The sequence below is a fragment of the Grampus griseus genome (genome assembly GCF_964374135.1).
Source record: "Grampus griseus genome assembly, chromosome: 20".
In the NCBI taxonomy this organism is placed as follows: Eukaryota; Metazoa; Chordata; class Mammalia; order Artiodactyla; family Delphinidae; genus Grampus; species Grampus griseus.
Genome location: NC_139014.1, coordinates 16,661,369 through 16,684,309, shown reverse-complemented (window position 1 = coordinate 16,684,309; position 22,941 = coordinate 16,661,369). Strand labels below are relative to the sequence as shown.

Here is a 22,941-nt window from a genome sequence, read left to right as displayed (position 1 = left end):
ACTTAACCGGGATCCCCAAAGATCCGGGCTGCTCACCGACAAAGGCTCCGGCTCCCAGCCCGCCGGGTCGGGGGCGGGGCGGAGCCACCTTCCTCGCCTGCAGACTTCCTGCCTTATTATCAGCACCGCCGCCAGGGGGCGCGCCGGGGCCGGGAGACCGAGAGGCTAGTGGGCTCCGGGTCGCCTTTGTGCGTTCGGTTGGCGTTTGTTGCTCACCTATGTGCTTACCCAGTGCACGCTTCCGGCATTTCCAGGACGCTGCCTCTACACTGGGCGGTTTAAAGAAATCTCGTTTGATTAATTCCTGCGCCACCACCCACGCTGTGGACCACCTGCCTCCTGGTTGCCCTCTCCGGTTGTCTAGCTTTCTTTCTAGTGGCCTCCAAGGAGAACCTCGCTTGAAACCGTTCTGCGGCTCCTGTAGCTCTTGGGGTAAAGTTAAAAGCCCCTCTCTCGGTCGGAGTCCGTGGAGGGAGCTCCCACGCGCCCCCTTCATGCTGTTCCCCGCGGGAGTCGCGAGGTTGCAGACCTTCCGCACTTGCTGCTTCCCCCGCCCGCAGCAGCTTTGCCCTCTCCCCTCACCCTCCCCAGGCTGGTCTGGGCTCCTGGCTCCTGGGCCCCAGCAGCCTTCGGGCAAGTTTCGAGCAAAAGTGAAGCGCACAGCGCTGGATCGAAGATGTCCTCCTCCTCCCTCCCCGCGATAGACGGGTAGCCCGCTGCGGGCGGGGATAAGGCTGGCTGCCCCGTCCTTTGTCTCGGCGGTGCCTCCGCAGGGGGCCCGGTTGAGCGGCGCTGAATACACAGCGGCCGACTGCTTGCCCCGGGGGAGCGCACGTAAAAGGGAACCTCGGGGCAGCTAGAGAGGTGGAGGTGGGGGGCGGTCACTCGGTCGGTCTGAGGTCCCGGACACTCACACAACACAGAGTGCTTCCCACGTGCCACCCCTCAGCCCCCAGGTCCCTTTCAAGAGGCCACCCTCCCACTCAGGCGGAGGCCTCGGGGTCCAACGCCCGGGAGCCTCCACCTCACCCGCCCTGGCTGGCCTTGGAGTGAATTTAACCCTTTCCCCACCGCGTGCAACCCTTCGTGCGGTTCGAGTGCCCATGGGAGAGGGCGTTTCCGTTCGTGACACTTGGCTCTGGGGTGCCCTCCCCCTCCTGGGCAGGGACCATTCCTGTGTTCCCACTGGCAGCGTTGGGCCGGCAGGAGGAAGGAAATTAAGCCTGTGTTGAAGGAAGGACGCCTGGCAGGGGAGGGAAAGGCTCAGGAATCCCCTCTTCTGGGGAGCTTTCAAATGGGGGGAAACCCCCACACAGTTTCCATTCTCCAGGGCGCCTTGCCCGGCCGCTAGCAGGTTCCCACATCGCCCCATCCAGTCCGGCCGCTAGCAGGTTCCCACATCGCCCCATCTAGTCCTCTCCTTCTTCACTTCCTCAGTGTGAGGCTAGCAAAAGTCTGGGACTCCACCCTACCACCCACTTGTGTCCCTGTCTCTCTTCCATTCTCTGCCCCATGCTCAGGATCGGGATCTCCGGGTGCTGGAGAAGGCATCAGGATAAACGCATCCCTTCGGGGAAAGGCCAGCCTTGCCTACACAGCCCAGGGCCACTGGCCAGGCGAGCCAACCCCCCACCCCACCTGCAGCCTCGGGCATCTCCTGCCCCCACCTCCCAGGCTGGCACCTACGGAATTTGGGGACCCAGAAATGACCCCGAAGAGATCATCTAGTCCATCCCCCACCTGCCTCCTGGCCACCCTGAATCTGCAGTGGTGTCTTGGTGGCCAGGGAAAGGTAGCCCTCCTCAGCTCTCAGAAAAACTGACAGGCAGGATTGGAGTTCCAGCGGGCACGTCTGATCAGAAAACCAGCTGAGAGCCCCCGTTGGGGAGGACAGAGCTCCGGGTAGGACTTAGGGTGTGTGTGGAGGGCTCTCTACCCCTAGAGTCGGGGCCCTGAGGCTCCGCAGTCAGGGAAAATGGCAAACCCTCCGCAACCCCCTTTCCAGGTGAATCAGAAATACGGCACACCAGAATCAGCCCGCCACGGGGCCATCTCTGAAGGTCCCCATCTCTGCAGCCTCCACCCCGTCTGCTGTCCAGGGCAGGTTGGGGTTTTCTCTTCGCCTTGTTCATCCTTCCCCATCTCTGCCTCTCCCTCCCCTCTTCTTCCCCTTCTTTCTCCGTGGGCTCCCTCTGCTAGTCTCTCCTCCCTCTCCTCTCTCTCTCTCTTTCTCTCTCAGGCCCTCGCTTGTGCTCTCTCTCTTTTTTCACTACTCTGTCTCTCCCTTTTCTCCCCTTCCCTCCCCTCCTCTCTTTCATCTCCCCCCCACCCCCCCTCCAGTCGAACACCGGGCTAGGAACGCGGCAGAAGCTGTGACAAGCCCAGGCGGCTCTCCCGACCCTCGATGCCCCCGGGCCAGTTTTCCAAGCTCCCCGCGCCCATCACAGCCTTGTGCGGAGAGGGCTCTCGGGATGGGCAGGGGCAGTGGGTTCAAGCTATGGGCACGGGTGGCCCAGATCAAAGGCTAGGAATGTCTGGCCCTGGCGTGGACTTCCTCCAGCCATGACCCCATCTGGCAGAGGGCCTGCCACTCCCAGCCTTGCAGCACTGGGGGTCAGCTCATTTGCTGCCCCTTCTGCCACAGTTCTGGGAGTCACTGCCCTCAATCCCTCTTACTGCCCTCGCTTTCTTTGCCCCAGGCCCAGGGATGATGCTCCAGCACCCATCCCTCGCCTGGGGTGCCTCTGGGGGCCTTGAGTGGCCTGGGAGCAGGGCTGCGGGGCAGGTGCCCAGGTGACAGAGGTCAAGGCCCCCCAAATCTGGCTTCCGTCTCAGCACCACTTAAGGCAGACCTAATTCCTTGACTCTGGAGAGGGAGAAGAGAGAAAGAACCCACGGAGGCCTTGGAAGGACTTCTTTCCTATGGCGAGGGGTGGGGTATTGGGATACATTTGGTGTCCACACAGGAAAGGGGGACGTTATCACCAAACCCCAGGTTGGAGCCCAGGGCCTCAGGCAGGAGAGTTGGGCAGGGAAGGGGGTCTCGATGGCAAGGAGGTCCTCCGAGGACCCCAGCTGCTCCCTATTGGGGCTACTGCGTTTCACGCGCCCCAAACTGTTCATCCACAAGATCCAAACGGGACCGCGGGTCGTCCTTCTGACCTGAGCCTGAGGCCGGGCCTGAACCCCTCTAGGAGGAGAAAGTGACCCGGCTCCCCGCGCAGGAAATGCAACTGGCTGCTGGTGTCAGTTGCAGGAAATGCAAAGGCAGCAGGAGGTCCCGATACCGATCTGATCCCTGACAAAAGACTCAAATGACACTCGGCTCTGTCCCCCGGCGCCGCCCGCAGCCAGACCTTCGAGCCTCCGCGGACCCTTCTGCGCGCCTCTCGGATACCCGGGAAGCGACCTCCCGCGGCTGGGTCGCGTGGCCGGCCCGCTCGCGGGCTCGGGAGGCTGGGAGGGGTTGCATTTTCCAACCCCCTCCGAGACCCTCGGATCCTGTCCTGCCCGAGCGAAGCTTCTGGAAACATCCCTGTGCTTTCTACTCTCGATTCCTCATAGGCCCAAGTCCCAAGAGGTCACGGTCTCCCGAGAGAAAAGGAGCCACCCATCAATACCCACGCCAACCTGGCACCACGTGAACGCCCCAGTCACAGCCCCGGCTCCCTAAACCTGGCTGGCGGGGGGCCGCGGCGGTCCCGCGCCAGCAGAGGGTCCAACGTGCCGTGTCCCCCCAAGTTCCCACTGTGTCCGGGGTGCGGGCTTTGCCCAAGTTTGCTGGGCGATGCCCTTCCCAGAGCCCGACTCGTGGGCCGGGCGGGAGGGGCGCGTGATTGACAGGCTGAACTACAGACTCATCTCTTACCTTAGGCCGCGGGCGCTGATTGGCTGCTCGCTGACATCCTCAAACCCGGCTGCTCCGCGCTGGGCTCGGGAGGGGGGCAGCTGCGGGTGGAGGTGCGCTTCTGACAAGCCCGAAAGTCATTTCCAATCTCAAGTGGACTTTGTTCCAACTATTGGGGGCGTCGCTCCCCCTCTTCATGGTCGCGGGCAAACTTCCTCCTCGGCGCCGCTTCTAATGGAGCCCCACCTGCTCGGGCTGCTCCTCGGCCTCCTGCTCTGTGGCACCAGGGTCCTCGCCGGCTACCCAATTTGGTGGTAAGACTCGCCTCTTATCTGCCCGCGGCCAGATTTCTCCGCGGAGCCCCAGGGAGGTGGGGGGCGCTAGCTGGGGGTGGGCTGCGGCAGGGCTGGGGCTCCTTTCTTCTTACCTCCCTCCAGCACCCCGACTCGCCCACCTCCCTGGATTTTCTGCTGGTGTCGCCTTCAGAATCCAACTCCTGGTTTCTCTGATAATCACCATTTTCCCTGCTACTCGCTGCAGAGGCTGGAGGACTTTCCCCGTCTCAGAATGTCTCTTATTCTTAGATCCTAACCCTCCACCCGTCCCAGTCTGGGGGCCCCGAAGACCCTCCATTTGCTTGCAGTTGGCTTTCTGGAAATCCAGCGATGTCCCTGGGGCCCAGCCACTCCTCTTCTCCATTTTGGGGTCTTCATGGGCAAAATCATCCTGTTCCTTCATTGCCACCCTCACCTCCTCCGGCGCCTCCCTCAGGAGATTTCCCCACAATAACCCCCCTGTGCCTTCAGATTTTAGACCCCAGTCGCTTCAGGGATCCCCCAGGGCAGGGGGGTGGGGGGTGGATTTCATCAGATTCTCCCCACTCTGCTCTAGATGAATCTGGAGCCTCAGAAGTGAATATGGTATTTGCTGATCCGAGATGCCATTGAATTCAGATTTAATTCATTTCTTGCTTGTCCATCCTGGCAAAAGCGGGGCTTCTTGAAAATGTAGTTGTTTGGGAGGGGGTGGGTTTGTTCTTTGACCAAAAACCCAATTCTCCATGTCAAATTCGTTCCTTTTGGAAAAACCCGAGGACCGAGGAGAAAGGGAGAGAGGGAGAGGAGGATCCCGGTCCCCGAGAAATGTGGATACAAAAGACATTTTTAGTAAATAAGGCTGGGAAACCAGGCGCGGTGTTTTGGCGGGGGCCGGGTGGGGGGCTGTGCGTGTGTGGGGGAACTGGCCGTGGAGTAAACAGCCCTTTGGGAGCCCCAGTTCCAGGGAGTCCCCTTGTTTTCCAAGCGGCCTCATCGACACCCAGCAGGTCCCAGAGGCCAGAGGGGAAAGACACACTGAAACCAGTTCTCTAAATTACACCCCGCCTCTCCTCAGTCTCCAGCCCCCTGCATTCCGGAAAACTTTAATTAAAGAATCTTCCCCTCCTGGATGTAGGAGAGGCTCGGCCAGGGGGTTGGGGGGGGGTGTGGAAGGTGAGGAGGAAGAATTTGGGATCTGTGAGTTAGCAGAGGGACTGTGGCCCTGGAATGAAAGTCAGAGAGGAGTGCCACCTGCGTGTCCCCCTTTCCCTTAACCACCCTTTGCCCAGCTTGGGATAGGGGGAGCAGAGCAAGGAGATTTGGGGCCACACCCCGAGTCTGCCTGCAGCTGTTTGGGGGTGGCAGCATTTGTGTCTGGGTGTTTGGGGGGGTCAGGATGGGAATAAGAGCAGGGTATGGCCAAGGGTCTCCATTTAGAGGGTACTGAGAGTTGCTCCCAGGACAGACATCCAAGGGGAGGTCTTTCTTCTGCCCAGCCCTTCCTTCCCCGTGGCGATGGGCTGGCCTGAGGCCTCCTGTACATAAAGAAGTCCCCAGGGTGGCCGGGGCAGCCAGGGATGCCAGGTTGGGGACTTTGCCAGTTGCGAGGAAGGCTGCTGCAGAAACCAATCCTGCCCCCCTGGCCCTTCCCGACCCTCTTCCCATCCCCTGCCCAAGGCCATGCTGTTCTCTTCTTTCACAGGGACCTTGGGGGTGGGCGGGGAGGGTGGGAAGAGAGGGCTTGGAGCCCCATAGGCTGCAGGAACCAAGGGGGGAAGACCAGCTTCCCCTATCCTATGAACTGGACAAGAGCACTTCCGGGGTCAATGCTGGTGGCTGGGGGGTCTGCTGTGTAATGGTGTATTGGGGAGCATCCCGATAGGGACCACCCAATAGCAAGATGTTGGAAAAACCTGGAAAGCCAGGACATTGGCCCTAACATAACGCTGGACACATGGCTTGTTTGGGGTTGGCGGGGACAGGGATGCTGCTTTGTCTGAGCTGTGTGTGTGTGTGTGTGTGTGTGTGTGTGTGTGTGTGTAGGTCTCTGACCCTAAGGAGTGTCATCTGTACACTAGTGTGCCTCTGTGTGAAGGAGTGTCTGTACCTGCAACTGGATGACTGTGGACGTGAACTTGTGTGAGACGTGCCTGAGGGTCCCATGGCCCGTGACAGGGTGTACTGTGTATCTGCACACAAGTGTCAGCAAGTGGTTGATTCTATGTGAGCGTGTGTGTATGAGACAGAGAAAGTCTAGAAGTATCTATGCCCATGTAAAGGTCAGCACCTGTGTCTGCTTATGACACCACATGACTATGTTCATGACCAGGCATGTAAGCGGTGTGTGTGTGTGCGAGTGCGTCTGCATGCGCGCGCGTCTGCATGCGTGCACGTGTCTTCATGATTGTATGAGGGGAGAGCTCCACAGATGTCTCTGTGCATGGATATCAGTGCTCATGGCCATGAGCTGATTGTGAGTATGAGTGTGGCGAGGGCTATGTCTGAGTTTGCCTGTGACCCTGTCCTCAAGTGCTAGTGACCATGGCTGGGCCCATGGCTATGGATAGGTTCGCAGACATATGACCTGTAAGTGTGAACGACATCCCAAACTTGGGTGCTTGGTGGGCGTCCATGGTCCTGGAGGGACAGTCCAGCAGACACAGACAAGGGTCTAATGAGGAAGCTGCAAGGGCCACAGTGACCTGGGATCCAGGGCTGGGCAGCATGGAGAAGGGGGACGGCGCAGAGCCTTCTTTGGCACAAGCTCATCCTGTCTGTCTGAGGACTGTGGTCACCAGCCCTCCCCTCTTACACCGTTTGTCTTTGGGCTTGGAGCTAGGGTGGTGGGTGTCATGTTCTCAGGGCCGGGGCAGGGGGCCAGGGCTGGGACAGTGACAGTAGAGTAGAGGGGCCTCAGATTCCTATTCCTGCTCTGCCCCCAGGGCAGCCAGATACCAGTTCTTTAGCCCATCACGGCCTGCGCTCTTTGGCCCTCCCAGCTCACACATTCCCTAGGAGAGACTTTAGGGGGAAATAGTTCAGCTGGGATTTCTGCCCCCATCACCCCTCAAGGAAGGCACCCCCATCCCAAGCGTTCTGTGCTGCTCAGGCCCCAGCCCTGAGAGAAGGTAGACCAGAAGCCTGAGCTACAAGGGGCCTCAGACAGAGGCTCATGGAAGGAAGAGACACGTTCCAGGGCCTCGCAGCCAGGTAGTGGCGGAGCTGGGACAGGAAGCAGTGGCAGCAGCATTGATTTCTAATTCTTCTTGTCAGTCCCAGTTAGCGCCTGGTAGAGGAACTTGTCTTTCTTTTCCTTCCTGGGGGAAAAATGAACGATCTTATTAGGGCCCAGCCTAGTACTGCTGCATTCCGGAGGCAGAGGCCCTGATGGAAGGGGCCTGTGCTGGGGGTCGGGAGCCCACCTCTGTGGGACACATCCCTCTGGGTCTCTGTTTCCTTACTCAGGAATCACCAGCCTGCCCCTGCTTCACAGCTTGGGTGAAAGTGCTCCGCAGAAGTCAAGGGCAGTGAGCTGGGCAATAACAGCTGAGTTCTCTCTCCGCCATCCTGGGAGCCATTTCCCCACTCGAGCACTTGCCCTAAGCCCTGCCTCAGTTTCCCCATCTGTCCGATGTCCCGCTGCCTCCCCCACCCACTCCCACCTCCACCCGCCTTTCAGAGGCTTGTGAACATGTTCAGTCAAACCCCGTGGGGGTCAGTGGGCTGGGCCCAGGGAGGCACCTGGAGACTGCGGGGGAGGAAGGCCCCAGGCCAGGTGTTAACACTTGTAACAGGCAGGAATTACAGCTGGCTGGGGCTGGGGCTGGCGAGGAGCTGAGCTGGCTGGAGGCTGTTGATCCCACAGACAGACAGACAGACAGATGGGCAGATACCAGATCGGATGGCCAGGCTTTAACCGGGTGGTCTCTCCCTTCCAGGGCAGGCCTTACCCTGGGGGGATGTGGTGGGGAAATTAATCCAGGTCTCTTGGAAGTGAGTTAACAGCCCTCCTGCCCACCCCACCCCCCATTGTGGGCGGGGCTTGCTGTCCAAAGGGAGCAAAATTGGTTACTGATCTGTTTGTCTTCTGATGGGGCCACATTTTCCCTAAAAAACAAAAACAAAAACAAACCAAACAAACAAACAACGACAAAACGCAGGTCAAATGTTACTCTAATACCAGGAGCCTGGAGCTGAGTTATGTTCTTGGAAGAACCTGCTTTAATATGTGGGGTGGAAGGTATGGGGGGTGGGAAGGGGTAGCAGTCGGGGAAAATTCTCCCAGAATCTCAGAGCATTTTATCAACAGCTCTGTGGCCATGAGGTGAGGGATGGGTAGTATCTGGGCCCTGAGCATCTCCCTCACCCCAGGTATCCTGAGGGGCTCTGGTCTGGGGAGGGCCTAGGACAGCTGCCTGGTGGAAAGAACTTTTGCGGGGAGGTCAAGAGAGGCAGGAGCTGGACTGCAGTGCCAAGTCCTTTAGTGGGCATGCTCCCCTCCCTTCCTGCAGCTTTCCCAGTGGCAAACCCGGCCAGGCCCTGCCAGCACCCACACCCTGTGGCATCTAGGTGCTTGCTCAATCCCTGGTGCAGGTGGAGAAACTGAGGCAGACAGAGAGGGCCCTAGGTAGAAATCCCCAAAGAATAGACGCAGCCAAGCAGGTATCTCCCATCCTTCCCACTACAGAACTTAATGCTAACAAACCTGAATGGTACTCAGGCAGATGTAGGATGGAGAAGGTGTTATGGCCCAAGCGGGCGAAGGGAGCTATGAGCTTGGGGTTTTCTCTAGACTTTGAATAGCTCTCTCCTGGGTCTGGGCAGGAGACAAGGAGCTTGGGGTTGGGGCAGGAGAGGTGACTCTTCTCAGAGGATGTAGCTATCGGACGCTTCCAGGGAGCGTGGGAAAAACCAAGACCTTTCTGGCTTCAGAATGTGGTCAGCCCAGGGGTTGAGGAGGACCTGGTCTTCTAGCCTTTTCTGCCCACCCTGCCATGAGCCACAGGATCCTTCTAAAGCCACCAAGGGGGGAAAGGACAGTCTCTACTCCCTGTCCCTAGCTGGGGGAGGAGGTTAGCCTGACCCCTTCCTCACAGGTTAGTGCCATCCTGATGCTACAGCTACACGTTCATGTTACTTGGGTGCCAGGAAGTGGGTAGAGCTTGAATGGAGGGACCTGTGTCTGGGTGTGGCGTTTACCAGTGACTGGCTGTGTGACCCAGGAAGAGGCCCTTTCCTCTTCTGTGCTTTAAGCCCTGTCCTCCCTCTGGGCTTCATTTTTCTTGAGCAGCCTGAGGGATGCCTTCTGCCTCTTGGAGTCTACAGGGCTATGACAGGGAGCTGATTCACGGCCGTGAAGCAGGGAGCTCCAGGTGGCCCCAGTGCCACTACCCCCGGGAGCCTATCTCCCCCAACTCTCCCTCGCCATTCAGACAGTCAGAGCCTGCCTTAAGCAGCCCAGCCCTTTCGTTCTGCAGCCCCATCTGACCTACATCCCAAAGCTGGCTGCCCCACTACTGCCAAGCCTGCCTGCTTGCACCCCCAAACCTCATTTCCCCCAAACACTCACGTTCCTCTGGAGCCAGGCTGCCTACGTTCACGTTCACACGCTGGGTAACCTAGGGCAAGTTCACCTCTCCGAGCCTCAGTTTCCCCATCTGTAAAATGAGAACAGTGACTGTTTCTACCTCACAGGGCTGTTGTGAAGATTAAATGAGTGAGTACACATAAAGCTCCCTAAATAATGCCCGGCATACCGGAAGTACTATATACATATTATTTTCACCCCCTGTGCACAAGCTATTTTGACTCCTTTAAGTCCTGGATCTAAACTTGCCTCTTCTAAGAAGTCCTCCCAGGTTGGCCCCACGTGGCTCTGTTTTCTCCTTATCCTCAGAGGCAGCTTGCCCTGTTATACTTGGTACTGGTGACCATGAGCCTGTGGCTTTATACTTAACCTGAGGAAGTTAGGCTGGGCTAACCTAAGCTCAGCTGTTTGCCTGCCCAGGAAAGGGGTGGGTAGAGAGGGCACTGTAGTCTCCCCTAACCCTCCTCCCATCCTACAGTTTGCTGGACTCTTGCAGCCACTGCCATTTCCAGCTGAGCCACCTTGGGCTAGGCCAGGGAGGGGTAGGGGAGGCAGGTTCACGGCAGGGGGGTTGGGAGGGGGGGAGTGGCACTGGGGCCGCCTGGAGCAGCCCGAGCAGAAGTTACTCCTCCAGGAGCTGAGAGATGATTCAGAAGGTGATTTATAGACGGAAGGCAGAAAGCTTGGCTCCTGGCAGAGGCCTGCTGCTTAATTACATTCTTTGGGGGGTGGAGGTATGAGTGGGGCAGCAGCAGGGGAGCACCTTCTACTCCCTCCCCCTCCAGATCTTGTCCCTGTAGCTGCCCCAACTCCAAGCAGGGTCCCTTGGTCTCATGCTGCTAGAGAGGGAATTCCCTGTTCTCAAGAGAGACTAGGCCGGGGGGCAGGAAGAGCTTCTGGGGGTCAAGGGGGTGGAGAAAAAGGGAAGAGGCCGGAGTCCCAGCTCCTGGGACTCCTGCAGGGGAGTCTGGGATGCAGAGGGGGCTGGAGATCACTTGGTCTCCTCCCTGCTCCTGGGCAGGTGAATAGCTAACCCACCTGGGCAGAGGGTTTCTAGAATCTTCCTGAGGGTGCAACCCCATACTTTCCCCCCAGTGGCCTATCCTACAGCTGCTTCAGGCTTCTTCCTTCAAGTTGGCTTCATTTCTGTTGCTTGGTTCTCAGTGGGCTGGGGGCTGGGGATCTGGCTCTGTGCTCAGAGACTGAAACCCAGTTCTTCGGCGTTAGGCAACCTGTGGTACGTGGCACAGTGGCCGCCTTAGATCCAGAAGGTTCTCCAGGCAGGGTCAGCCTTGCATCGGAGGGAGAGAAACTTTCTTATCCTCACATTAAACTAATGTCTCAGGGAGTTGCCACAATTCAACTGCTAAAGCTAAAATCACTTCTGTGCCGCTAACAAGCAGTCCCCGTTCTGTCGGTTACCGGCTGTGGTGATGTCTGGGTTCCCTCTATGAACACTGACCCGTGCGGCAACCAGCCTGACATCTCTCCACTGTTCCTCAGTTCCCATGCAGCCTCCATCACAGCTTTGAAACCCCCAAACTCCGCCTCTAGTTCTTGAGGCCAGCAAGGTGTGTGTCGGGGGCAGGGGGTAGGGAAGCCCAGGCCGATGGAGTCTGTTTAGCGTGCACAGCCGGGAGGAGTTGGCAGGGGTCAGGATGGGGACACTAGACAGCTCTCTGGTTCCCCCTGAGGCGAGCCTTCTCAAAATGGCCTCATTATGTGTGTGGAGTGAATTCCAGAAATGTCAGGCACACCCATACATCTAGGGGAAGTATGTTGGGAGACAAGAGGGGGCAGTGTGGGGCGGTGGGAGGTTTCTGGGCAGGGAGTTAGGAAACCTGAGACCCGGCTCTGCCACTGGTTGCAGTGTGACATTAGGCAAGTCCCTTCACTGTTCTTGACTCAGTAAATAGGGGAGTTGAACAAGCTGCTGGCCTTGGACTTCCAGCTATTCGGATTATCTGTGTCTGGTACGTGGGTGGGGGCGGTCACTTGAGAGCTGACCTCAGGGCAGTGTGGGGAGGACTGAGCCCAAAACTTTATACTCAAACAGCTGTGAGGTCATGGATGAGTCTCTAACCTCCCCGGGCCTCGGTTCTCTCATCTGCAAAATGGGCCATGATAAGGCTATTAAGAGCTTCAGAGGAATACTCTTTACGAAAGCCCTTGAGAAACAGGAAGTTCTTTCCAGAGAAGCTCTCTATCATTGCTGGTCCTACCAGAAAAGAGGAGTAAGAGCCAGCCCCTAGTCAAAGGGTGCTAAGGATGGACCTGGCAGGATCCTCTGAGTCTTTGAGCTTGAGATTTGGTATTTCCAGCAGAGGAGGAAGGAATGGGAGCCGGACAGGGGAGTTCTCAGCTCCTTCCTGAGGGGGTCTTGAGGTTCAGTGGGGAACACCAAGGGGAGAGAGCAGAGGTCGGAGGTCAAGTGGCCACAGGGCATGCCCAGGTTCACCCGAACTAGTGCAGAGATCACAGGCCTGACCTGGGCTTAGCCAGGTGTAGGATTTCTAAGCAGGGACACAGTGGTGGGAGATGGGAGTAGAGGTTAGGAGGAGGAAGGGGAAAGGGCCAGGAGCTGGAAAGGGCTCTTCTGAGGTCTGTGGCCGTCAGGAAATCCAATCACCTGGATGGGCACCAGCAAACTGGGAAACCATTCACTCAAGCTAGGCTGGAAAAACAGGAAGGACCGTGTGTGTGTGTGTGTGTGTGTGTGTGTTGTGTGTGTGCGCGTGCCTCTCTCTCTCTCTCTCTCTCTCTCTCTCTCTCTCTCTCTCTCTCTCTCTCTCTCTCTCTCTCTCTCTCTCTCTCTCTCTCTCTCTCTCTCTCTCTCTCTCTCGGTGGTGAGGGGGATGGGAGCAACAGGACCAAACGCCCTGCCCCTGGGCACAGAGTCCCACTTATCTGCCAGAGCCAGCTGGGCCAGCGAGGAAAACCAATCTCTCCTCGCAGGGCCCATTGGGAATGCAAATAGGGGCTGCGGCAGCGGGAGTGAGCCAGCCTCCTGCATCCTGTCCGGCTCACCACGAATCTCCCTAACCTGGCTTTCTGAGGCTGTCTCTCCCCTGCTCTAAAACCTCCCATGGTTCCCCACTCCTTGTCTGGCACCGAGGCTCCCTAGGCTTGGCCTCCACCCATATCAGCTGTACCTTTCTTAATCCCCCACGAGCCTCCCAACATCCCTCTGTGCCTGTTCATGGAAATGCTTCGCCACCTCCTCTCTCCCCTCCCCACACGCAACTGCTGAAATTCCATTTTGCTTTCCAGACCCAGACCAAAATCCTCTTCCTTTGGGAAGCCCTCCTAGATTCCCGAACCATTGCCCTGCAAGCAGGGAATATGTCATCACTCCCTTCCCTCCCCACCTCCCCCCAGCCATGCCATGTATTCCCACCACCTTCTCCCACGGGCTGTGGGCGTCTTCTGCTCCTCTACCAGACTACAGATACCTTTTAGCCGCCTCGTGCTCTCCTCCCCCAGTGCCGAGCATATGGTGGGGGTCAGTAAACAAAAACACAGCTCTGTGCTGCATGTAAAGGCAAGCGGGCAAAAGAGGTTCTAAAGAGAGCCAGCTGCACACGGTGAATCACGACAGTGCCGTGAGCGGACTGGAGGAGCAGAATGAATTAAAACCTCGTCCCTGGGTGTGACCCGGGGTTCAGGGCTCCGAGCACAGTGCTTCTGCTGACTTTGAAAGGCAGCTGAAACTGATTCCCATTGCTCAGCTCAGGCCCCACGTGGCTAACAGCCCCTAGGTTCAGAGGGTACCCAAGAGGATGGGACCCTGATCTGAGTAGGCTGCCGTCCCAGAAGCTGAGGTGCACCTTGTCTCCGTGGGCTCAGTTCCCCTGGGGTTATTTTTTCCATCCCAGCTCCATTTGCAAATGTTTCCTATCCGTGCCATATTTCTCCCTCACAGCTCACACGATGCTTAGGTGTCTGAGTCTTTAGCTTAAAAATCCCATTCGGTGGGACTTGTTTCCCTATCCAGGCGTGGGTCAGTATGTTTGTTAATGGTGTGTATGTGCCGGTCCCTATACACCCATCATGATTTAGAACGAAACCCTGCCCATTTTACAGATGAGGACTCAGGTCACAAAGCCTGTGCTCTGAACCCAGGCTCTGTTGGGCCCAAAGCTTTTTCCTTCTACCACCATTCAGACTCAAAAGTGGATTTCTTGGGAATTCCCTGGCAGTCCAGTGGTTAGGATTCCACGCTTCCACTGCAGGGGACCCGGATTCGAGCCCTGGTTGGGGAATTAAGATCCTGCAATCCGGCATGGCCAAAAAAAAAAAAAAAAAAAAGTGGACTTCTTACATGCGGCAGGAATTTACTTATTCATATTCTATGTTGGTTCTCAAAGGATGGCTTTGAGTCAAGATCACATTTGACCTTCAACTTGAAAGCTGCTGCTTTGTGTTTGTTGATACTATTTCTGAACCTCTGGGAGGTCTCTTATTTGGGGACATGTGCAAGTCACTGGCAAGCTTTCCACATCTACGAAACTGGCAGTAGTGGCGCTGTGACTGTTTTGTTGCCTGGGTGGGAGTGGAGGGAGGGTGGCCTTGGGCAAGTCACTACTTCCCGGGCCTTCGTTTTCTCACCTGTGAAATAGGAAGACGGTAGAGTCATGACCTCTCACCCCTCACATTACTTCCAGCTGTAAGATTTCTCATTCTACTTAATCCCTTATGCTCCTTTGCATCCAGCCCCCATCACACATACCAGAAAACAATAGGACAGAATCCTCTTTCTTGCCCCAAACAATTCTTGTGTTAGTATCTCTGATATAGATGATTTTTTACTTGACCTTTATACTTCAATATTCACCTTGATCTCTCTCTGAGGAGCTAGGATGATTCCTCCTTGCAGTTAAAGTATGTTTCCCTTTCTGTCCTGACTGTGAGAAAACTAAGTCAAACGTGAGCTCAGTCCTTGCACCTGTATTGACCTTGACTTGGTGTATTTGTCATCTTTTTCACCTTAATCCTGATTTTCTATTTTCATTTTATTATTCAATCCCATGTGTTTTTTTTGTTTTTTGGGTTTTTTTTTTTTTGCGGTACGCGGGCCTCTCACTGTTGTGGCCTCTCCCGTTGCGGAGCACAGGCTCCGGACACGCAGGCTCAGCGGCCATGGCTCACGGGCCCAGCCGCTCCGCGGCATGTGGGATCTTCCCAGACCGGGGCATGAACCCGTGTCCCCTGCATCGGCAGACAGACTCTCAACCACTGCGCCACCAGGGAAGCCCCCAATCCCATGTGTTTTGTGTTATAAATTCCTTGAGGGCAGGCACTGTCTCCACACCACTGTCTTCTCTGTGACTGGCAAGTACGTAGTAGTTGCTCAATAAATATTTGTTGCCTTTGGAATTTGTTGCCTCAGGCACTTCAAATCCTTCTGGAAAGAGGCAAGGCATACATAAATTTAAAATATTGCTATATCAGAGAGCTGGCCCTCACTGGATTGTTTTGGGTTGCAGGAATTCTGATCAGTTTCTTTCTGTTTCTTTATCGTCAGAGTGTCCTCCAAGTCTACAGAAGCTTTTTCTTTGGGGAAGTCACCATCTTTTCTTTTCTCCATGATCTTCTTCATCCTAAACTTGAAGCTGATACACAATTTTCCTCTTGGGAAGCTCTCTTATTTCTGGCCAATGATTGTGCTTTCCTCTTTCCCTGTCTCCCTTCACCCCTGGTTCCTCCCACCTTCCTTTGCCCTGGAAGGCAGCCAGTGCTATTGAGGCCATTCTGCAGGTGACGGGATGCCCTGGTAGCATCCACCCTGTCTCTCCAGCTGGGCTGCTCCCACCTCCCGCCCCCCAGCCATCGTGAGAACTGCTGTCACTGTGGGCACAGGTGGGAAGGAAGAGAGAGGCCCTGCCGAACATCACACACAGCCCTCGCTGCCAGCCAGGCCCTTCCCATCAGCAAAACCCTAGCGGGGCACTGGCTTGACCTGGGAGGTGCTAAGCCCCCATCAGTGGGGGGAGCTTCAAGGAGGGACAGAGAATGGCTGGCGAAGGGGGGCCAGGCTGGCCTCACCCATCCGCCAGCAAGGTGTCCTCTTAGCCTCTCACCTCCTCTCTGCTTCTGCACCTCTGGGACCACCCTCCTCAGCCCCTAGACTTCAGGAAGGAGAGTGCTGAACCACAGGCCGGGTGGTCCTCCATCCTAACTGAAGCTTCTGCAGGAGAGACTCTGCAGCCTTCCTCAGCTATCAGTAAGGAAGGAGTCTATGACCTTGGCACTGTCCTTGAAGCTAAAAGAGCCCCATGAGATTGGCATCTTCATCCCCATTTAATCTGTGAGAAAATGGAGACTCTCAGAGCCCAAGCAAGGAGCTGGGAAGCAAGTGGGGAGGCAGGATTTAACGTCCAGCTAATAATTTATTGTGTATGGTGTGTGCTGAGGGAACACAGCACACACTTGAACTCATCCTCCCAACATCCTCGGGAGGCAGATACTCTTGCTATCCCCATTCTACAGATGAGGAAACTGAGGTCCTGAGGAATCCACTCCATTGCCCAAGGCTCCACAGCTGGCAAACCCCAGAGCCCCAACCATGACACAAACTGCCTGGAGCCGAGCTCGCCAGGCTTCACAGCCTGTGACACAACATCTCAACAGTCAGGAAGTTCCTCCTTAGGTCTGACTGCAGTCTTTCCTGACTTAGTCCAAGCCCAGATTCTCTCATTTGGTCTCCTGGGGTCATGAGCTTCATCGTAGATTTTCAGCTTGACTCAAGGACCAGGATGCATTGCTCACTGAGTCTTCCTTTTTCCAGAACAATCCCTCCCAGATGACCCAGTCTCCTGCACACCTTTAACCATCTTGTTCTCCTTCTGATCTCTCTCCAGCGTCTCTACGTCCTTTTGCCAGTGCTGTGACTCATAGCACAGCTGTTAGAACAGGGCAAAGGGGTCCTGCCAGGCCCTTCAATTTAGACGGCTCCACCCTGGTGTCCTAAGGCTGCACCCCTCCCCGCAGGGCAAGGAATCTGGGGCCCAAGGGGTCATACCCACACCACCTCACCCCCAGCCATGCTCTGGGTACTCCGAAGTATCTGCAAGGCACCCTGAAGAGCCTGGCTTCAGTGGCTGTGAGTCTACTTCTGGGCTGGGCGGACCTCTGCCTGGGGTTCATCCTATCAGGTCAGGCCATGCTGCTGGTGTGTGTGCCCCGAGGCATGAGAGTGGTAAAGGAGAGGCCGTTTGCAGGGCCTGTGAACGGAGCCTGGCGGTTCAGTCGGGGTGACCAGTGTGGATGAAGCAGGGATGAGGGGGCTGCTGGCTGTGAGCTGGGGGCTGGTTCTCTCCATGTCACTTTCTAGCTCAGAACGCCGTGGAGAACCTAGCCTTCCAGGTGGTGAATAAGACGATAGAATTTTTTTTAGCTTATTATTGAAGAATACCTAAAGAAAAGTACATGAATTATAAGTGTACAGCTCATCGAGTTGGATAGAATATATATATATATTTTAATTGAAGTATAATTAATTTACAATGTTGTGTTCGTTTCAAGTATACCACAAAGTGATTCAGTTATACATATATATATATATATTCTTTTCAGATTCTTTTCCATTATAGGTTATGAAAAGATATTGAGTATAATTCCCTGTGTTATACAGTAGGTCCCTGTTGTTTACCTATTTTATATATAGAAAAGATATTTTATTTAACAGTTTGTTAACCTGACATGAAATTTTTAAATATTGGGCACCTGGTGGATGAGGCTTCCTTTAGTACTCTCACCCCAGGTCCTGTAAGTGTTCCAGCCAGACCTGGGGACTTGGACAGGAAACGGGGTTCCCCGGGGTCTGACTAGCACAGAAGCTGGAAGAAGCCCTGCTTTCTCCATCTCTGCATCATCTTATCATCTTTCTCCATTTCTGCATCATCTTCCTACCTTAGTAGGCTGACTTCCTTCTACATCAACACTTCTACCTCCCTTGCAGTCTGTGGTCACCTCTTAGCTTCAAATCCCTTTTGATAAACTGGGACCTTGTCTTACACAGTCTTGGCCTCAAAGGATTTTCCTTCATAGTTGGTCAGTTTTGTCTTCTTTCTTTATTTATCTGTTTAATAAAGACATATAATCCAGGCTGGATTATATTCATTTTTTCTCTTTCTGATTTTTAAAAAAATATTTACTTATTTATTTATTTTCTTTCTCTTTTTTTTTTTTTTTGTCTGTGTCGGGTCTTAGTTGCGGCAAGTGGGATCTTCGCTGAGGCATGCGGGATCTTTCACTGTGGAGTGGGCTTCTCTCTAGTTGTGGCACGCGGGCTCCAGAGTGTGTGGGCTCTGTAGTTTGCGACACGTGGTCTCTCTAGTTGAGGCATGCGGGCTCAGTAGTTGTGGTGTGTGCGGGCTTAACTTCCCTGTGGCATGTAGGATCTTAGTTCCCCGGCCAGGGATTGAACCTGCGTCACCTGCATTGGAAGGTGGATTCTTTACCACTGGACCACCAGGGAAGTCCCAGTTTTGTCTTTTTTTTTTTTTTTTAAATTTATTTTGGCTGCATTGGGTCTTCGTTGCTGTGCACAGGCTTTTCTCTAGTTGTGGCGAGCAGGGGCTACTCTTCATTGAGATACATGGGCTTCTCACTGTGGTGGCTTCCCTGTTGCAGAGCATGGGCTCTAGGCGTGTGGGCTTCAGTAGTTGTGGTACTTGGGTTCAGTAGTTGTGGCACTTGGGCTCAGTAGTTGTGGCACATGGGCTTTGTTGCTCCGCAGCATGTGGGATCTTCCCAGACCAGGGCTCGAACCCGTGTCCCCTGCATTGTCAGGCAGATTCTTAACCACTGCACCACCAGGGAAGCTCCCAGTTTTGTCATTTTTAAATGGCCCAACAGAAGAGCATTCAACCAGCAGGTCTGACTGTGATGTTCCACCCTCTTTTTTTTTCTTTTTTAATTAAAATTTTTTCTTTACTTCTTTTTAAAAAAAATTTTATTGAAATATAGTTGAGGGCTTCCCTGGTGGCGCAGTGGTTGAGAGTCCGCCTGCCGATGCAGGGGACACGGGTTCGTGCCCCGGTCCGGGAAGATCCCACATGCCGCGGAGCGGCTGGGCCCGTGAGCCATGGCTGCTGAGCCTGCGCGTCCGGAGCCTGTGCTCCACAACGGGAGAGGCCACAACAGTGAGAGGCCCGCGTACCGCAAAAAAAAAACCCCAAAAAACAAAAAGACATATAGTTGATTTACAATGTTGTGTTAGTTTCAGGTGGTGTTCCACCCTCTTTAGCACGGCCTGTGAAACCCGGAATGATCTCGCCCCTTCCTGGCTCTCCACCCTAACTCACCTCCCACCACCACATCCTCACCCTATGACCTACTTTCACTGCACAGGCGAGAGCCTGGACGTTGGGTGACAGCAGTCCTGGGCTCTAGATCGTTCTGCCTTTAATATCTTGGTGACCTGAACCTGTCTGAGCCTCAGCTTTCTCTCTGTAAAACGAGGAGTAAAGGGTGAGGTAACACATGAGAGACTTAGTATAGTGTCTGCTGTCCACCCTTTGCCATCAATGTTGCTTTATCATTTGGGTTGTTCTTACACTACCTCCCACCTCCAGGCCTTTGCGTTTGCCCCACCTTCTTTGGAATGACTTCTGTGAACTCCCCTTCGTTCTTCAAAGCACAGTCCAGGCACCACCTTCTCTGTGCTTCCTTCTTTCACACCTGGCCCCAGCTCAGCCCCTTCCGGGTGTATCCGTTTCATTGATTAGACTGTGAGCGCCCCGCAGGCAGGACCGGGTCTCCATCACCTCTGCGCCCACATCACAAGGATAGCGCGGGGCACACATTGCATCCTCTATGACGGGTGGTAGGATGAAGGGACACCATTGAGAGTCACCTGCCAGTTGCAGGCTCAGTCTGCAGCCCCAGCTAGATTCCCATTGCCTCTGTGAGGCCCTCCTAGGAAGACATGGGGCCCCTGTCACTAGTTACCTCTTCACGTGCATCTGGCTTGTCTTCCCAACTAGAGGGTCAGCCCCTTGAGGGCATGATTCTGCTCTGTATTTCTTCATATCCCAAGTGAGCCCCACACGTCATCCTGAATATTGCAGGAGCACAGCTGGTAATAGTATTGGTTGGTTGGCTAATGCTCCGGGCTCCTTCCCAGGCAAGCTTGAGTCCAGGCTCAGCTGGTTCCCACTCTCTGGGACAGTTTTCCCCTCACTCTGTGATTTCCCAGAGAGTCCAGCTCTGAGCTTCTAGCGTCTGTGCTGGAAGGCAGCATGGTGTTCCAGGAAGAGGAGTCAACCCGGCCTTGATGTGAATCTCAGAAGTGCTACTTAATAGCTCTGGAACTTTGGGTTGTTAAAAAAAAAAGTGAGCCTCAATTTGTTCATCTGTAAAATGGGAGCAAAGATTCCGATCTCAGGGCAGTTGTGAGGAAGAAATGAAATAGTACTCAGGAACTGAGTTAAAGATGAAGAAGTATTAAATGAATTAAGGATGTTCTGAAGTCATTCCAATGTATCAAGGGTCATAAGATATTCTATCCCAGACCAGGCTTCTTTGGAATAGGAAGATCTGAATTCCTTCCAACACAGGAAAGGCCATACTCAGGGAAAGCTGTACACTTCGTGGCTGTTGGAGTTTTTTCGGGGGGGGTCCTAGGACTGGTCTGTGTAGGTTTAATGTGTCCCTAGTTAATAGCTAGACACTGGCCATTTCAGCCCTGCTAAGCACAGTGAGAAAGTTTGACTGGGGTACCAGGCGGCCTGGGTGGGATGCAGGCTGACCCAGGGATGGCAGTCACTGTACACTTCCAACCTTTAGGGGAGAAGAGCCTGCTGGACCATAGGAAGGAAGGGGAGGAAACCAAAGCACAGAGTGGCCACATAATGCTTTTTGTTCTTAAAAACATTTTTGATTGCAGACTGATACCAAATGTTTTTTTATGATGTGACGCTTGATGCACATGAGAGAGTGAGCATACCATAAATACAGGATATAATAACAAGATAAAAACAACCTGGGCCTTACCACACCTCTGAAGAACCAGAATATGATCAAGGTCATTGCATCTATCTGTGGGGTTCTCCCCGTCCCATCCCCGTATCTCCCTCCAGGCATGATCACATTCTGAATTTTGTATATTTATTCTATCACTTTATTATTTTTTTAATTTTTATTTCTTTATTTAATTTTGGTTGCTTTGGGTCTTTGTTGCTGCATGTGGGCTTTCTTTAGTTGTGGCGAGCAGGGGCTACTCTTTGTTGTGGTGCACGGGCTTCTCACTGTGGTGGCTTCTCTTGTTGCAGAGCATGGGATTCAGTAGTTGTGGAGCGCAGGCATCAGTAGTTTTGGCACGTGGGCTCAGTAGTTGTGGTTTGCGGGCTCCAGAGCACAGGCTCTGTAATTGTGGCTCACGGGCTTAGTGGCTCCGCAGCACGTGGGATCTTCCCAGACCAGAGGTGGAACCCACGTCTTCTGCATTGGCAGGCAGATTCTTAACCACTGCGCCACCAGGGAAGTCATTATTCCATCACTTTAAAATAATAGTTATTCCAGCTAGGAATGCCTAGACAATATATATTTTTTGTTTATTTTATTTTATTAATTTTTTTATTGAAGTATAGTTGATTTACAGTGTTGTGTTAGTTTCAAGTGTACAGCAAAGCGATTCATTATATGTGTGTGTGTGTGTGTGTGTGTGTGTGTGTGTGTGTGTGTGTGTGTGTATTGGGTTGGCCAAAAAGTTCGCTAGGGTTTTTATCATAAGATGTTTTTCTGTTCCATCTCCTGTCAGTGGGCGAGTGTCTTGAGGTGCACATGAGGGAGAGTAGCTCTCTGGGAGGGGTACCTACCCAGGAGTAGAAATTTGGGGCTGCAGGACGTGTGAAAGTTCTACTTTGCAAGCTGATGCTAAACTGTTTTCCAAAGAAGTTGTGCCCATCTGCACTCTCATGTTTGCTCTACATTTTCACTGACACTTGAACTCGAGTGAGTTCACTCTTGTCAGTCTGGCAGCTGTAGAATGTGGTCTGTGGTCTTCGTTGGCAGAGGTGGGACTGCTTTAAGGTCCCAGAGTTGGGAGAAGCAGAGGCAGGGCTGGGACCCCGGGGATCATGTCAACACATAAAAATGTGCATTTGGGGGAATTCCCCGGTGGTCCAGTGGTTAGGACTCTACTGCTTTCACTGCCAGGGCCCGGGTTCAATCTCTGATCAGGGAACTAAGATCCCACAAGCCGCACGGTGCAGCCAGAAAAGAAATGTGCATTTGGAGGAACATATGGCCACGGCTGGTGTGTCTGGTGGACATCCTCCCCGACCGCCGGCTCCTCACGTTTTCGGCCCAAGGGCCAGAGGGCGCCACTGGCCATTTGGTGGCAGGGGCAAAAGTAGCTAACAGAGCTCCAGCCTTCACTTCCCCGGCTCACCTCTACCCCCCACCATCTTCCCCTTCGTACCCTCACTGGGCGTGAACGCCCTGCCCAGTATTCAGAGATAAGGCCACTCTTCCCAGGAGTCCCCATCCCATCAGCCCCACCAGAGCCAGGGCACATTTTCCTCCTGGCCCCCTCTCTGCCCTTCTGTCCCAATGGGCCACCCTGCCTGAGTTACAGCAATAGCATCTCTCAGGTGCCAGTTTATGCTTTTTTTTTTTTTTTTTGCGGTACGCGGGCCTCTCACTGCTGTGGCCTCTGTGGCCTCTCCCGTTGCGGAGCACAGGCTCCGGACGCGCAGGCTCAATGGCCATGGCTCACGGGCCCAGCCGCTCCGCGGCATGTGGGATCCTCCCGGACCGGGGCACGAACCTGCGTCCCCTGCATCGGCAGGCGGACTCTCAACCACTGCGCCACCAGGGAAGCCCTATGCCATTGTTTTCTTTTGGCTGTGCTGTGCAACTTGCGGGATCTTAGTTCCAAGCGTGGAGTCCTAACTACTGGACTGCCAGGGCATTCCCTCAGGTGCCTTTTCAGGGAATACCAGCAGGTGACCTTCTTCCCCCAAGCCTTCATCCAAGCGCTGCGACTCCCTCCTGAAAGAAAAGCCATGAGCTCTTCAGTGCACATCAGAAACCAGATGCGGCTGCCATCACCTACTAGCATCTCTGTCCTCACTGTTTGGTCCTTATTCATCCTCCCTTCCTGCCCTGGAGCAAAATGCTACTTCCTCCTCGGGCCTCCATTATAAAGATAAAGGGGTCTTAGGACCCCTTTCCTGACCAAA

At 54.5% G+C, this 22,941-nt stretch overlaps 1 protein-coding gene across 1 annotated transcript in view; it reads left to right on the top strand.

The window, feature by feature from the left end:
- Positions 1 to 4,081: 4,081 nt before the first annotated feature.
- WNT3 (Wnt family member 3) overlaps positions 4,082 to 22,941 on the top strand; it is a gene marked incomplete at both ends in the record, with an annotated part of 43,247 nt that continues 24,387 nt past the window's right edge. Inside the window, one exon of the mRNA XM_082678281.1 lies at positions 4,082 to 4,161. Within this exon, the coding sequence (XP_082534407.1) occupies positions 4,082 to 4,161 (80 nt within the window). The remainder of the gene's footprint in view (positions 4,162 to 22,941) is intronic.